General features: G+C 54.9%; 1 protein-coding gene across 2 annotated transcripts; it reads right to left on the bottom strand.

Annotated features, from left to right (window-relative positions):
• Positions 1-2: 2 nt before the first annotated feature.
• Positions 3-7,747, bottom strand: MCAM (melanoma cell adhesion molecule). Of its 2 annotated transcripts, XM_019716341.2 has the most exons (16): positions 7,592-7,747; positions 5,673-5,797; positions 5,373-5,580; positions 5,217-5,287; positions 5,034-5,121; positions 3,935-4,114; positions 3,706-3,827; positions 3,470-3,632; positions 3,252-3,370; positions 3,040-3,181; positions 2,747-2,868; positions 2,496-2,637; positions 2,322-2,390; positions 1,994-2,141; positions 1,554-1,671; positions 3-1,073 (listed from the first exon to the last, which is right to left on the bottom strand). In XM_019716341.2, the coding sequence occupies exons 1-16, from the start codon at positions 7,656-7,658 to the stop codon at positions 1,044-1,046; spliced, it is 1,914 nt and encodes a 637-aa protein (XP_019571900.2). In that variant the 5' UTR covers positions 7,659-7,747; the 3' UTR covers positions 3-1,043. The 2 variants fall into 2 exon arrangements, with proteins under 2 accessions (XP_019571900.2, XP_019571901.2); XM_019716342.2 differs by lacking the exon at positions 1,554-1,671.
• Positions 7,748-13,765: the final 6,018 nt, after the last annotated feature.

Here is a 13,765-nt window from a genome sequence, read left to right as displayed (position 1 = left end):
GATTTTTGGGACAATTAAGCTTTATTTTTTTATACATATATAAAAGAAACAATTTGCCAATTTACACACAACCTAACAAAACCATACACATACGCACGCACGCACGCACACGCGTGGACACACACACCAGGTACACATACACACCCCAAGCTCTAGCCAGGCCTGTTTTTCATCCTAAAGTACCATCCTCCCATTAGGGCACTCCTTTTGAGGTCTAGGCCCATTAGCTTAGTTTGTAGAAGTTTGGTGCTAGTATAACATTAATCCCCATAAAGGATCGTCTGGACCTCATCTCTGTCCCCTACCCTCACCTATCAGTCTTCCATCATCCCTTGAGAGGGCAGTGGGAGCCAAATGAATATAGGGGCTCGAGCTCAATGGAGTTAACTCTGGAAAAACAGTGCACAGCTTCCACAATGCAGGGACACGGAGACATATCCAGCAAACCTTTTAAGGAAGGATACCAGTTCCTGGCTTCTGCCCAGAGAAAAGAATGTCACAAAAGGGACTCAAGGCAGGCAGGCAATTGCTTCTAGATATTGCTGGGGTACTCTCCAGAGCCGATGTGAACAACATACTTCACCAGTGGAGAGGGGCCTGGGCTCAGTGTGTCCTCACTTCAGTGATACAACTGAATTATGAAGCCAGCCTTCGGGGCAGGAAATCAGCTCAAGATAAATAGGCTACCTAATTCACTGACTGCTGGTTGAAGATGGGTATTTACATCCATACGGTGTAAAGAGATACACAGTCTGCAAGAAACCCTCCTACCTACTCCTGGAATATTGAGGCCCCGACAACAAATTGCGACAGTGGATTGGTCCCTGAAGAGGGTGCCTCCAGGGCCACATGAGGTCCTTCTCAGGATGGCTCTGGTCCTAGCCCACCAGCCCTCCAAAATTGGGTCTGCAGGTGAGCTAGAGCAGGGTCTTCTCTGTCATCCGCTGTAGAGACTTTAGCGACCATCCTGAATGAGGGGGATGAGGGTGAGCAGGGAACAAGACATGTCCAGGCAGGGAGGGGAGGTCAGTGTAATTCAGCAGCTAGTGTCTCAGATCGATGTATTTCTCTCCCTAAAAATGGGAGAAGAGGAGATGTAAGGGGAACATGGAGATAGTGACCACAGTTCACGGTGTGAGTACTAGAGGGGCGCAGGGACTGTAGCAAAAGCTGATGAACTAGGTGCAGCAGCCTGAACGAAGAAGCAAGGATGGGTATGGCAGGGCAGGGAAGGAGAATCTAGGCCCCCGGATCAGATTGGGCCACATTTCACACTTCGTGACCTGAGCCACGAGCTGTTCAGAAAACGGTGATGGTGATGGGACAGGGTCTTTGCTCTCAGTTCTGGGAGTTACCCTCTCCAGGGTTCTTCAGCCTGGCCCTACCGTTTGACAGTAGTGTTATAAGGGCAAGTTGGGATTGGTTCCCAACCTCCAACAGAAAATAATGAAGGATAGAAAGGGTTAGCGTTCTGGTGAACAAGAACCAACAGACCCTGTTACTCCCAATCCCTGATACTGTGTCAGGCACTGGACATAAGAACTGCCTCCTACCTGGTCTCCTGGAGCCCTCTTGTCACCGTTGCTGCCCTGTAGGAGGCCCGTCTCTTCTGGGAGCTTATCTGACTTAACTTCAACTACAAATTCGCTCTTACGAGACGGGGGCAGCGTGCTGGGAGGAGGGAGGGAGGCAAGAGGTTGGCAACTAAGGGGTAAGGGAAGGACAGGCTATTGGGAAGGGTGTTGGACTGGGTATTAGGCTCTTTGGAATTCTAGGGCCAGTTCAGGGAAGGGAAACAGGTAATGAATGAGAGGGAGAAAGTGTGGTTGATGGAAGCTGGGTAGTGGGCAGTAAGGTAGGGAGCACTCCGATCCAGTGTCCCACTCCTGCTCCTAAGGGGTGAGTGGGCACTAGGGCAAGCAGGGGAACGTCCCAAGGAGGCAGCAAGTTGGGTAGCAGGAGACAGGGGCAGGGGGCTAGGAACTGTGCTTACATTTCTTGTTTGCCTGACCGGCCACATGGCAGCTTGCCCTTCTTGTAGAAGAAATAGAGGAGAGCACCCAGCACAGCCAGGACCAGGACACACACGGTCACAGCCACGATGACCACACCCTTGCTTTCCGGCTCTGGAAGTTTTTTCTCTGTCCCACAAAGACACTCCTAGTCACTCCCTGCCCCAGGCTGCCACATTTCCATCACTGCCCCCAGCCCCCACCCACGGCTGATAGAAGATGGGCCACGCTCACCTTTCTTGGCAGGGTTTCCCAGGGAAAGTCAGGGCAAAATGAGGATGCCCTGTTCTAGGGCCAGGTCCAGCTTACCTGTGGAGGTGCTGTTGGCTTTGGTATGAGGGCTGACAGTGGACATGTTGAGGCCAGTTCTACTGGAGTCTGTTGGGAGAGTAGTTAAAAGGATTGGGACGGGTTAGGAAAAGCACAAGTTGATGGCCATGCCTGGACGTGTCCCTGCCATACTCTGCAGGACGAGGCCCTTACCCAGCTCCAGGAAAATGATGGTAGTGTTTTTGCCTAGGGAGTTGGAGGCCACACATTCAGCACCTGTCTCCAACAGCTGTGGAGTCACAAGGACATTCAGGAAGCTCAGGACACTCTGCGGATCTTGGTCTTGTTCACTTGCCTACAAGGAAAGAGGCAGAGTTCAGGGGGTGGGGAGAATGTCCGGTTCTGGCAGCAAAGCCTGGGCAGGGATTAATGAAAGCATGGGAAGATGCGATGTGCCTGCTCACCATGCCCTTAACATTCCAGGAGATGGTGGGCCGAGGGTGTCCTGATGCTTCACAAGACAGGTTCAGCACTGTGTTCTTCTGCACCCACATCTTCCTCTGCTTTAGTGCCATCCACGGGGGCCCTGGGGAGGCAGGGGGCAAGGTGAGGCAGCAAACTCCACTAGCTCACCTCCTCCACCCCACAGAGCACCCCAGGGCAGCGGGTGGGTAGTTTTTTACCCGCAAAGAGCTTTAAAGCACCCTACTTGGGGTGGCTTCAAGGAGCCACCCAATCGCTGCCCAGAGGGCCTCACCAAAAATAGCCACGTTGACCAGCTGTGTGCGGTTCAGGCCAGGTACACTGGGCACAGATGCCACGCAGCGGTAGCCTCCCCCTGCCTCCCGTTTCAGGTTGTGTAATTGGAGCACAGGCCCCTTTTCCAGCACCTTGCCTGTCTGGTGTGAGAGACATGTCAGAGGTCACTCCCAACCCCATCCACCCACAGCCCCAGGGCCACCTGGGTACCTTTTCTCTCAGCCACTGGAATTCAAGAGCCTGGTTACTCTCTGCCTCACAGGTCAGGGTGAGGCTGCTGCCCTCCTGGCTCTCAGGGGCTGCGGGGCTCACCGAGACATCAGATACATCTGGGAACACAGCAATAGTGTCAGCCTGCTCGGGGCAAGGTGGCGCTGATTCCCTCTTACCCCAGCCTGGCCCCTCTGTCCTGGGCCCCCAGTCCTCACAGTTCACCAGCAGCTCCTGTTGGTCGCTTTGCAGTGATGCCGTGGTTTCCAAGTCCAGGCCCTGACATTCATAAAGCCCACTGTGCTCCTTCTGGGCGGGCTCCAAGACCAGGATCCCATTGTCATTGGTTGCCTCCTCCTCCATCTCCCTGGTGCTGAGGTTCTAAGGGAGAGGATGAAGGGATGAGCGGAGTGTACCTCCAGCCCCTCGTACATCCCCACGAAGCCCTCCTTACCTGCTTGCTGATGCTGAAGTGGGGTGGGGGGTTGCCATCAGCTAAACATCTGATTTCCACACGGTCCCCTTCCTTCAGCATTCCCACAGGCTCCACTTCCAACCACACTTTCTCTGCTGGGTCTGCATACCAAGGAGATTGCTCTCAGCGCACACTACCCATGCTGGGCAGGGAGAAGCTAGCAGGAGTCTCCCCCAGGCCCAGCCCTGATGCAGCGGTCAGTACTCACAGAAAACAGGGACAGTGACCTCTCTCGATTCCTTCATGTGGTTCCCACTGGGCAGCCGGTAGTTGAGCTCGCAATAAAACTCGGCATCTTTGTCCTCCTTAAGCAGCTGTGCTTTCAGAACACTCCGCAAGGTGTACAGACCACTTGACTCTACGATCTGGGACGACTGAATGTGGACCCCTGGACAGGGAGGAAGGGGATAAGGGCTTGGCCTCAGCCCCACCTCCAACCCACCCATGGTCTCTTCAGCGATTGGCAGGGGAAACCTAAAGGGGGCCAGGTACAAATGGCAAGCTGAGACCCTTCAACCCAACACTTGCATTGCTCATTATCTACAAACCCTGACACGTGGGCATACCTACAAGGATGTGTACAAGTAACGTTGCAGTGATGAAAAAAGAAATGAGGAAACATTCTAGTCATCCACTACCAGGAATGAATGGTTAACTACACTACATTATACACATCGTATGGAATCTTGGGCCGCAGGCTAAACAATAAAGTAGATCTAAATAGACTGATCTGGAAAGATTTCTAAGACTCATTATCAAAAGGAAAACAAAACTGTATAACAGTGTACACCATACAATGCCATTTAGGTCAAGGTTTCTCAGCCTCAGCACTACTGGTATTTGGGGCCACATAATTCTTTGCTGTAGGGCTGTCCTGTGCTTGTAGGATGTTTAGCAGCCTCCCTGGCCTCTACCCACCAGATGCCAGTAGCACCCCTCTATTTGTGACAACCAAATATATCTCCAGACATTGCCAAATGTCCTGGAGGGGAGCAAAATTATCCCTGGTTGAGAACCACTGGTTTAGGTAATAAAAAACAAACGCCTATATATTCCTAGATTTATTTAACATGTAAGTAAACAAAAATATGCTCAAAAGAACACACACTGACAGCAGTGCGTACTTCTGGGAGAGGGTCTGGGGCAGGAAGGAAATCTTCCTTCTAGCTTTGCTGTTCAGCTTAAATTCTTATGAAAATATTTTCAAGCGTTACTTGTGTATTTAAAAAAAAAAGTAAAATAAAATGTAAAGTGGTCCCTGTGTGGTGCCATAAGCATGGCTTTTAAGGGCCGAGAGGGCTACTCACGGTTCTTCTCCTCCTTCAGGGGCTGGCCATTCTTATACCAGATGACTTGAGGAATGGGGTACCCATTCCTTCCCACACAGGTGGCAACCTAAGAGGGACAGGGTGAGTCTTCCTGCCCTCTGAGACCTCACCAAGCCCCACCTTAGCTCCTGCTTACCACCAGGCCACCCTGGTGTAGCTCACCTCCTCAGGCTCCCTACTGTTCACAGAAATGCCCAAGGCGTTGACCTGGATGCTTGGCTCCTCTGGAGCTTCTACAAGGAAGAGAAATGAGGAGGGGCATGGGACCAGCACTTCATATGACCCACGCTGCCCACAAGGCACAGATGGGGCACTCACTGTAGACACGGAGCTGGATGCGGCGCTCCTGTGACCGAGGGTGCTTGCCCTGGCACAGGAAAATGCGTTCATCATGGGGGGTGACATGTGTCAGGGCCAGAGTAGTCCCTTTATCCTCGAGGCTGAGCCGGTGCTGGTACTCCCCAGGTTCACTCTGACCCTGGCCCTGACGCACACGGAAGATGAGTGTCGGCTTCTCCTTGTGGACCTAAGGGGAGGTGGTAGAAGAGGTGGAGGTCCTGGGCCTACATGAAGGGCAGAGCCTCCTCCTGCTGCCCTCTCTGGAGCCCCAGCACTCACAGAAAACCAGTCGATATGGCTGAAGTTACCCGGGGAATGGGAGGCGCCACACTTGAGAAGGGCTGTGCTGCCCACTTCCACCTCCACCAGCTCAGGCTCAGGCTGCTCCACCTCTCCAGGCACACCTAGGAGGTGAGGGAGGGGGCACAGCCCAGCAGTTGTGTCAGCTCCAGTTGCTCTCCATCCCCTCCTCTCACACCTGCTTACTGCAGCTGTTCTTCCTGCTACTTCCAGGGTCTGAAGAGGGCCCTGTCCTCTCCTAACCCTCAACCACTCTCTACTCTCCACCCGGGGCCAGCCCTCTCCCAATTCAAGGGACTTGGGGATGGTCATCTCTGGTCCTTGGAGCAGAGTCCCTGAGCGCCAGGCACCTCCCAGATTGAGGCTGACAGAGAGGGGCAACCCAGGCTCTGGGCCAAGAGGAAGGCCCCTCCTCTCCGAGTGAGCTTGAGTGTGGGAATGCAAGGCATGTGCTAGGCTGGGGCACACAGGCCCCTTTGTGTCCCCACACCAAGAGGAAGACATCACTGCTCTACCGTGTGCCCTCCAAAACAGCCCCTCACCAAATCCCCCACAAGACCCACTGGGCCAATCCTGGCCAGAAGCTCCCCTCTCATACTCCCTAAGCAGCACCTTCATGAATATCCCACACACTCCTGGGACCCCATCCTGGGAGTCTGGTGAGTATGGAGGGGTGAGAGTCTTCCCCAGAGGTCAAGGCAAAGGCCAGGCAGTGGGCAGGAGTGACGTCAGTGGTGCCAGCGTGCTGCGTGCCCTGTGAGGAGGTGATGTCACTCAATCCCATCCTGCTGGACTCCGGGATGACTGGGTCCTTGCCCTGCCAGGGCTGGCTCCCAGACAGTGAGGACAGATGGAGTGGTCTTCAGCTCTCTGCAGAAGCCTCAGATCCCTGATTCCCTTTCCCCAGAGCTAGAAGAGCGGGGTAGGGTGGGGCTGGACCTCCTGCAGCTGAGGAGCCTGATTTAGCCCTTTCCCCTGAAATATAGTCAGCTTGGGAGGCAGCAGCTGGGGGGGGGGGGGAACGGAAAGGGGAGTACCCCAGGGACGCTGTCGGCACTGGGCATAAGGCCAGCGAGCTGGGTACTGCCTAGCCTTCCTCTTTCTCAGCGAGACAGCGGCTGCGATCTGGGAGAAGGAGCGAAGAGAAACACGCGACACCGCGGCCATACAAGGGCAGCGTGGACCCGGGAGCGCCCGGCTCCTAGGCAGTTCGTGTAGGGGCGCTCTTCCCATCTGAATGTGGTCCCATTCCCTGAGGTAACAAATCTGGGGCGCTTCCACTCTGGGAACCCTCAGTCCCTCGTCTCTGCCACCTGTGATATCGTCACCCGGGTACACGTGAGGCGACCCACACCGCCCCCCAGACCCCGCCAACGCCCAACTCGGGCGGGAGCCGCTGCCCTCCCCCTCCCCGCGCTCACCTGCAGCCTGGCTCAAAGCCCAGGCTGGGGAGGGAGGAGTCGGTGCACCCCCTCCAACTAAGAAAGCTGCCTTTTCCAGCAACAGGCGGGCGCGGAATACACGATTTGGGGTGATGCCCTCTAGGCTGCGCCTCCCGCCGCCGCTCCAACTGCGGGCCCCCAGAGTAGGCACCTGAGGAAAAGCTCTCCCCTGTGCCGCAAGAGGCACGGCTCCACCCTTTCCCGCACCCGGCCGCAGCCTCCTACCGCCTCCCCATCTTGTTCCCGGGATAGTCGAAATGAGGCTGCAAACTGGCTGCAAAGAAGAGTGCCGCGCGCGCAAGGCGCTGGCTGTCAGGGACCCGGGAAGGTGGGGTGCTCGCTGGAGCGCAAGGCTCCGGCCCCCACCGCGAAGCCAGCTCCGCTCCCGGGCACGCTCGACTGAAGACCCGCGGCCCGGGCTGTTCGGAGTGCGTTCCCCCCAACGACCTCACTCACCCGCGGCTCGGCGACAGCAGCAGCAGGCAGCGAGCAAGAAGGCGCAGATGAGCCTGGACAGTACCATGCTTCCCGGACCGAGGGCGAGCGCCAAGTGAGCAAGCTCGCGGCCGCCCGGGGCTTACGTCAGGGGGGCGGGGGAAGGGGCCCAAACGCCTGGGCGGCCCCGCCCCGCCCCGCACCCCACCTCCTCGCCCCGCTCCCGCCCGGCGCGCAGCAGCCCTGGGGGGGCGGGCCGGGCGCCGCTATGCCCGGCGCCACTCTGAGCGGCTGGGAGCCGACGTAGGCCAGAGCCGGCCTCCCAGCTCCCGGCTTGGGTAGGGTGAAGGGGCAGGGACAGGTGTCTCAGGCCAGACTGCCTAGCTGAGGCGGCAGCGAGGAGAAGCTGGCCCGGATGCCCAGAGTCACTCTGGTCAGAACCAACAGCGCTCACCCCTGCTCAACCCCTACCAGCCAGTGCAGCCCTGGGGGACCTCCTGGCTGAGGAACAGATGGTAAGGGCCTCGGTGTCCCCAGTGGGCCTCCCATTCAGGCTCCCCTCCGCCTCCTCCTCCACCCGGCCGGACTCCTGCCACGGTCGCTTTCCAGAAGGATCGCACCATAGTGGCTGCCGCCGACCTGGCACTGCCCCCATGCCTCGCAGTTCTGGCAGCTTTGAGGGAAGAACTCTGGGCCAGATCCTACAGACCCAGAGGTACCTGTATTGGGGAGTGGAGATCGTGCCTCATGGGCTGTTCCTTCAAACCCAAGCTCCTGAAAGACGGTCCTTGACTAGAAGAAGGAAGGAGGGAGCTGAATTCACAGGCCCAAGGTTTCTCAAGCCCAGGCCTTGAGAATTCTGTTTCTGCCCTCTTCACTCATTGAGCCTAGACCGGGACTTAGTTTCCCCTCACCTGAATGAAGAAAGAGGGGAAGAAAGAGTTAATGGGTGGAGGGACTCCCAACTTGACCCCTGAAAACCTATTGCTGTTCCTGACAGCTAAAAGGATCCCCTGCAGCAGGGTTCCACCCTCCCCATCCACCTACCCCCAGGCTCCCTCAACAAGATTGTGGCTCAGCAGCTGGGGGGGTGGAGGGGGTATGGAGGAGGATCAGATCTGGTTTCAGGCAGCCTGGCCTAAGTGGGGTCTGTAACTCCCCTTATTCCCAAACCCTGGGTTTTCTGGCCTCTTAAACTAAGCCTCTGGGGAGTGGGATGGGCTCTTGCCTCAGAGAGACCCAGCGCACTGACCCCTGGAACTCCTTCAGCAAGGAGGGCCAAATAAGGGGCCTGGATTTGGGGTTGGAGGTCTGTCACCTGGCCTGGCTGACTTTCTACTGGTTGGGGGAAGAGCAGGGTGAGGCAGCAAACGCCAGAGACAGGCAGATGACTTGAAAGAATGCTCTGGGATGGCCTTCTGATGACACAGAGATGACTCGCAAACCACATCAGCCTGTCTTTCAGAACCTTGCTAACCCCCCCTTCCCCCTCCATTAGTCTCCAGCCAGGGGCTGTGCCCGGCCTGCCAGGCTAGGGGCCTGGAGCCTGAGGAGAAGAGAGGAAGAGGAACACCATGGCTTTCAACCTCTCAGGGTGCATGTGGAATGGATGAGCTTGTTTTTCTGCAGGGGCAGGAGGAGTGTGAATGGCTGAAGGATGCTGTTTGCCCTGGCAAGGCCAGAGCTGGGCATGGAGCGCCAAGCTCTGCCGCTTCCTTGCCCCCACCCCCTTCCCTTCACTTAACACCATTAACTAATTATTCTCTCTCCTGGCTTGAAAACAATGCCAGCTAACCACCAAGGACAGTCAGTTCAGAATTCTTCTGCCCTGAGGAGAGTGAAGCCAGGTGGGGGTAGAGGAGCTGCCTCTACAGTGAAAGGGAAATGAGATTAGAGTTCAGGGTGACATCCCTTACCTGCATGGCTCCACCAAACAAGCACAGATTGTCCTTTAAGGAAGCCAGTAGCTTGAGGCAGTCTGAGCAGCCAGGGGGCAGACAGTTTGGGGATGGCTTAATGAGGGGGGCACTTTGGGATTCCAAACCAAAGAGAGTTGTCAAGACTTTGGAGGAGATTCAGAGAGGATTGGAAACAGGAAGAAAGGGGAGTGAAGGCAGAACAGGGCAGAAGCAGCAGAAGGTAGATGATATCAGCCTTCCTACTCCTTTAAGACACCAGGAGATAGAGAGAGCTTCAGCAGTTGCAGGAAAGAAAGAAGGCAGTGGAGGAAGAACTTCCAGCAAGAGGATTGAGATCCAGCAGAAAGGGAGACCAAGGAGGAAACTACAGGCCTTCTACCAGCAGAGACTCTTGCCCCTGGACTGGGTTCGAAGCAGCCTTGCTCAGATGTAGGCCAAGATCAGAAGAAGAGGCCCTAGGCCAGAGTCCTAATTCTTTGCCCCTGATTTCTCTGCAGAAGGAAGGGGTAGGAATGCTGCTTTCCTGCACCCCCCTGGTAGACGGGCTACTCAGACATGAGAGGACGCGCTGTGTGGAACGCCCTCTGTTGTGTCTCTGCCACAGGTCTGACCATGGGCAGAGAAACTAAGGCTAGGTGGGGTGGTGGCCTTGTTCTGGGTCCCTCAGCTAAAGTCTCCAGAGTGGGTGGAGCTTACATTTTATTGGAAGGAGAAGTGGAGAAGAGTGGGGCCCCAGCTCCAGTGGAGTTGGAGGTAAAAAGACAAGGACGGGTCTGCCCCCAGGGACTCACTGGGGTGAGATTTCAACCCAGGAGCCCTCCCTCAGTTCTAGCAGAGTGGGCACAGTGGCCTTCCACCCACCCCTCTGGTACAGGGGCCTTTACCAGGAGGATGTGAGAAGGGTGGGCTGAGTGGAGGAAGGAAGCTGACAAAGACAAGTTTGCAGTTGCAGTGAGAAGGAGCTGGAGGTGGAGGAGGGTGGCCCGGGGATCTTGGCAATTATGGAAGTTGGGGAACCCCTGGATTGGCCAGAAAATAAGGTCCAGTCTGGGTTAAAGGGGAGGTAGGAAAAATTTTTCCAAAATGGGGGTCTGAGTTGGGAGGAGATTGTGCTGAGGGAGTGAAAAACAGGGTGGGAGGAGGGTGGGGGGCAGCTGTTGCTGAGGACGTCATCAGGGCAGGAAACAGGATACTGGGGGGCTGGGTGGAAGATGTGGGGAAGAGATTGAATGGGGGGAAGCAGCCCCTATCCTGGCCGGACACAGTCTCACCCATGTCCTTCACTTCACACCTGACCAAGAACAGGAGGAAGGAGGTGCAGCCTGGACCCCAAAAGCACCGTGGAAGAGAAGGGTGATTGGGGGGATGGGAGGGGTTATTTTTAAACTTGGAAAAACCATGAGTGAGTGAGTTCATCTCCACCCTGAGTGCTGGAGGCGGCAAAGGCCCCATTGTACAGGGGTCCAGAGAAGGGGAGGGGAAGGGTGAAGGGCACAATGGCTAGAATTATGTTGAAGCAGAGAAGGGAGGGGAGGGGGTCGTGGTCACAGCTGGCCTACTGAACTCTGGGGTCGAGACAAGCTGGGGCTTGGACAAGGGGTTTTTCCACTCACGCAAAGCCCCCTGCTGGGGAGCTGGGGTCTCTGGCATTGCTGGCCCATCCTGGGGAGGGGGCTGAGGGTGGGATTCCCACAGTCTGGCTTTCCCAGGGACTACAGGGTCTGTTCCCAGGCTCTGAGCATTCCAGTGACTCCCCTGGGAGCTGCTGGCCTCTTCTCTCAGCCCCGGACCTGCCAGGGAGTGGGGGCAGAGAAAGAGGTTGTGGATGTATAGGGACTCTTCCTGGGGAGTAGGGCCCGACCCTTAAGTCTCAAGGAGGGGGCTACAGTGGGTGGGTGGGTTATGTTGAAGAGGGTCACAGCTCTCCCATCCTAGGCTTCACCCATCTGAGCCCTCAGACTGGAGACTGTCGCTCTTCTCCCCTCCGCCCCTAGGGGCCTCTCCACGTGGACAGCCCTCCAGCACCCAGAGTCCCAGTCCAGGGGATCCCTTGGCGTCCCAGGAGCCCCTGCTCTCCAGGTCTTGCCCAGTGGATGCTGCGGGGAGGAGGGGCATCCGCTGCCGCTTGCACCAACCCAAACATTACCAAAAATGCTCAGGCGGCGCCCGCGGGCTGAGCTGGGAGGGGCTCATGCGGGGGATTCTGGGGGCTCTCCGGAAGCCCCGAATCCGGTCTTCAGGACTTTCCCAGCGCGCGGGCCAGCAACGTGATTCAGTCTGATCTCTCCCCCCTTCTGAAAAGTGAGAGGGGGAGGCAGAGTTGGGATGTGGGGTTGGGCAGAGCCTACGCTGCTTGCGGAGTCCCTGAGGGCTGCCTCCTGGGTGCACAGTGACCTCTGGTCAAAGAAAGAACAGGACCCTCCAAGCAGGAGTGCAGCATTGGGAAAGGGGACTCACTCCTGTCATCTGTAACAGTGTGGCCTCCTGCCGCTAAGTCTGGGTCTTAGTTCTCTGGCCTCAGAGGGCCTAAACCCTTTCCCACCTGCTTCAGCCATCCTAAATTTGGAGAATGTAGCATGTTGGGAGCCAGGGGAGAGGGTTGAGAGCAGGGTCCTAGGAGTTTACACTTCTCCCCCTCAGGGAAGTTCACATCTGCTTCCCAAAATACCACCATCCACCGGAAGGAATGTCCCCAGAGCGCTGTTTAAATTTGACTTTGTTATCCCTGAGGAAAGGCCAGCTAGTCTACAGAAGAGGAATGGGAAATATAGGGATGCCCGCTCTGGATCTCCTGGCCCCTTTGCTCCCTGAAGGCCACTTCTGCATTTGTTTTCTCTTCCACACTGAGCTTGGAGCAACCCAGGAGGAGCCCTGGAGGAGGGAGCCTTGTTCTGCTCCACCTTTGGTGGGGCCTGTGACCCCCACTATAGTTGCCACAGCTGATCTTAGAGGAGGGGAGAGAGGTGGGAAGAAAGAGAAGAGGGGAGGCAAGCCAGGAGCCTGTTCCCTGCCTCCCTGACCCACACCCCACTGGTTGGGGCTTTAAGTGAACTTGAACACTTACAGTAGAGAGAACACAGGATTTGGAGTCAGAGAAAAGTCCCAACTAGGTCAGCTCGGGCTATGCTCTCCTGTGGCACCCTCCCTTCAACATGCCTGTCACATGGGAAAGTGCTTATTCAGTTTTAGTCTCCATGAAGGAATTGGTGGCTTTGAGGCAACCCTTGAGCAAGTGACTGAACAGTGACTGTTCAGAGGGGACATGGCAGGGCTCAGAATAAGGGAAGAAGCTACTCATGTCTAACATTTGTACAGTACTTTACAACTTAGATTCACTGATGGGTCATTTCTTTTTTTTTAAATTAAAGTTTATTGGGGTGACAATTGTTAGTAAAGTTACATCGATTTCAGGTGTACAATTCTGTATGACATCATCTATAAATCACATTTTGTGTTCACCACTCAGAGTCAGTTCTCCTTCCATCACCTCATGGGTCATTTTTTTTTTTTTTAATTAAATTTATTGGGGTGACAATTGTTAGTAAAATTACATAGATTTCAGGTGTACAATTCTGTATTACATCATCTATAAATCCCATTGTGTGTTCATCACCCAGAGTCAGTTCTCCTTCATGGGTCATTTTTATCACTGATATTTATTTTGATCTTTGCAACAATAACAAAAAATGAGGAAACCGAAACACAAAGAATGAGATGACCTAAAGTCACACAGCCTGTGAGTGATGGAACTACATTGTTTAATTGTGATCATATACACATAACATGAAATTTACCCTCTTAACCATTTTAAGTACACAATTCAGTGGCATGAAGTATATTCACAGTGTCGTGCAACCATCACCACTGTCTAGTTCCAGAACTGTTTCATCATCCCAAGGAATTAAAATTTGAACGAAGATTCATCTAACTCCAAAACCTGTGCACTATGCCTGTAATAATCTACTGCTGAATTAAGTAAACATATAATGGAAATGAAAGTTGTGATTAAATACCACTGAATGATATGGTATAAACAGAAGTGCAATAGGGATTCAGAAAAGAGAGCATCACGTGGCCCTCTGCCTGCACTAGCCAGGACTAGCCACACTTGCTGGAAGTGTGGAGGCTTCAATGAGAAGTCACGTTTAGATAGGGGAGGAGTGAGGAAAGATCATTCCAGGCAGGGCCATGGCACAAGCAAAAAGAAAGGGATAAGGCTGAAGAAACAACAAGTACAGAATTTCTGTACAAGAGGAGTTTCAAAGCAGCCATCTGG

This window comes from Rhinolophus sinicus, linkage group LG06 (assembly GCF_036562045.2).
Source record: "Rhinolophus sinicus isolate RSC01 linkage group LG06, ASM3656204v1, whole genome shotgun sequence".
Taxonomy (NCBI): domain Eukaryota; kingdom Metazoa; phylum Chordata; class Mammalia; order Chiroptera; family Rhinolophidae; genus Rhinolophus; species Rhinolophus sinicus.
This window is presented reverse-complemented; position numbering and strand designations above follow the sequence as displayed.

Coding starts and splice junctions, on each gene's coding strand:
- MCAM (XM_019716341.2), bottom strand. CDS start 7,658: ATGGTACTGTCCAGGCTCATCTGCGCCTTCTTGCTCGCTGCCTGCTGC. Junction 2,638..2,746: donor CCTGGAATGTTAAGGGCATG/GTGAGCAGGCAC, acceptor CTTTCCTTGTAG/GCAAGTGAACAAGACCAAGA. Junction 1,672..1,993: donor CGGTCAGGCAAACAAGAAAT/GTAAGCACAGTT, acceptor CCCTCCTCCCAG/CACGCTGCCCCCGTCTCGTA.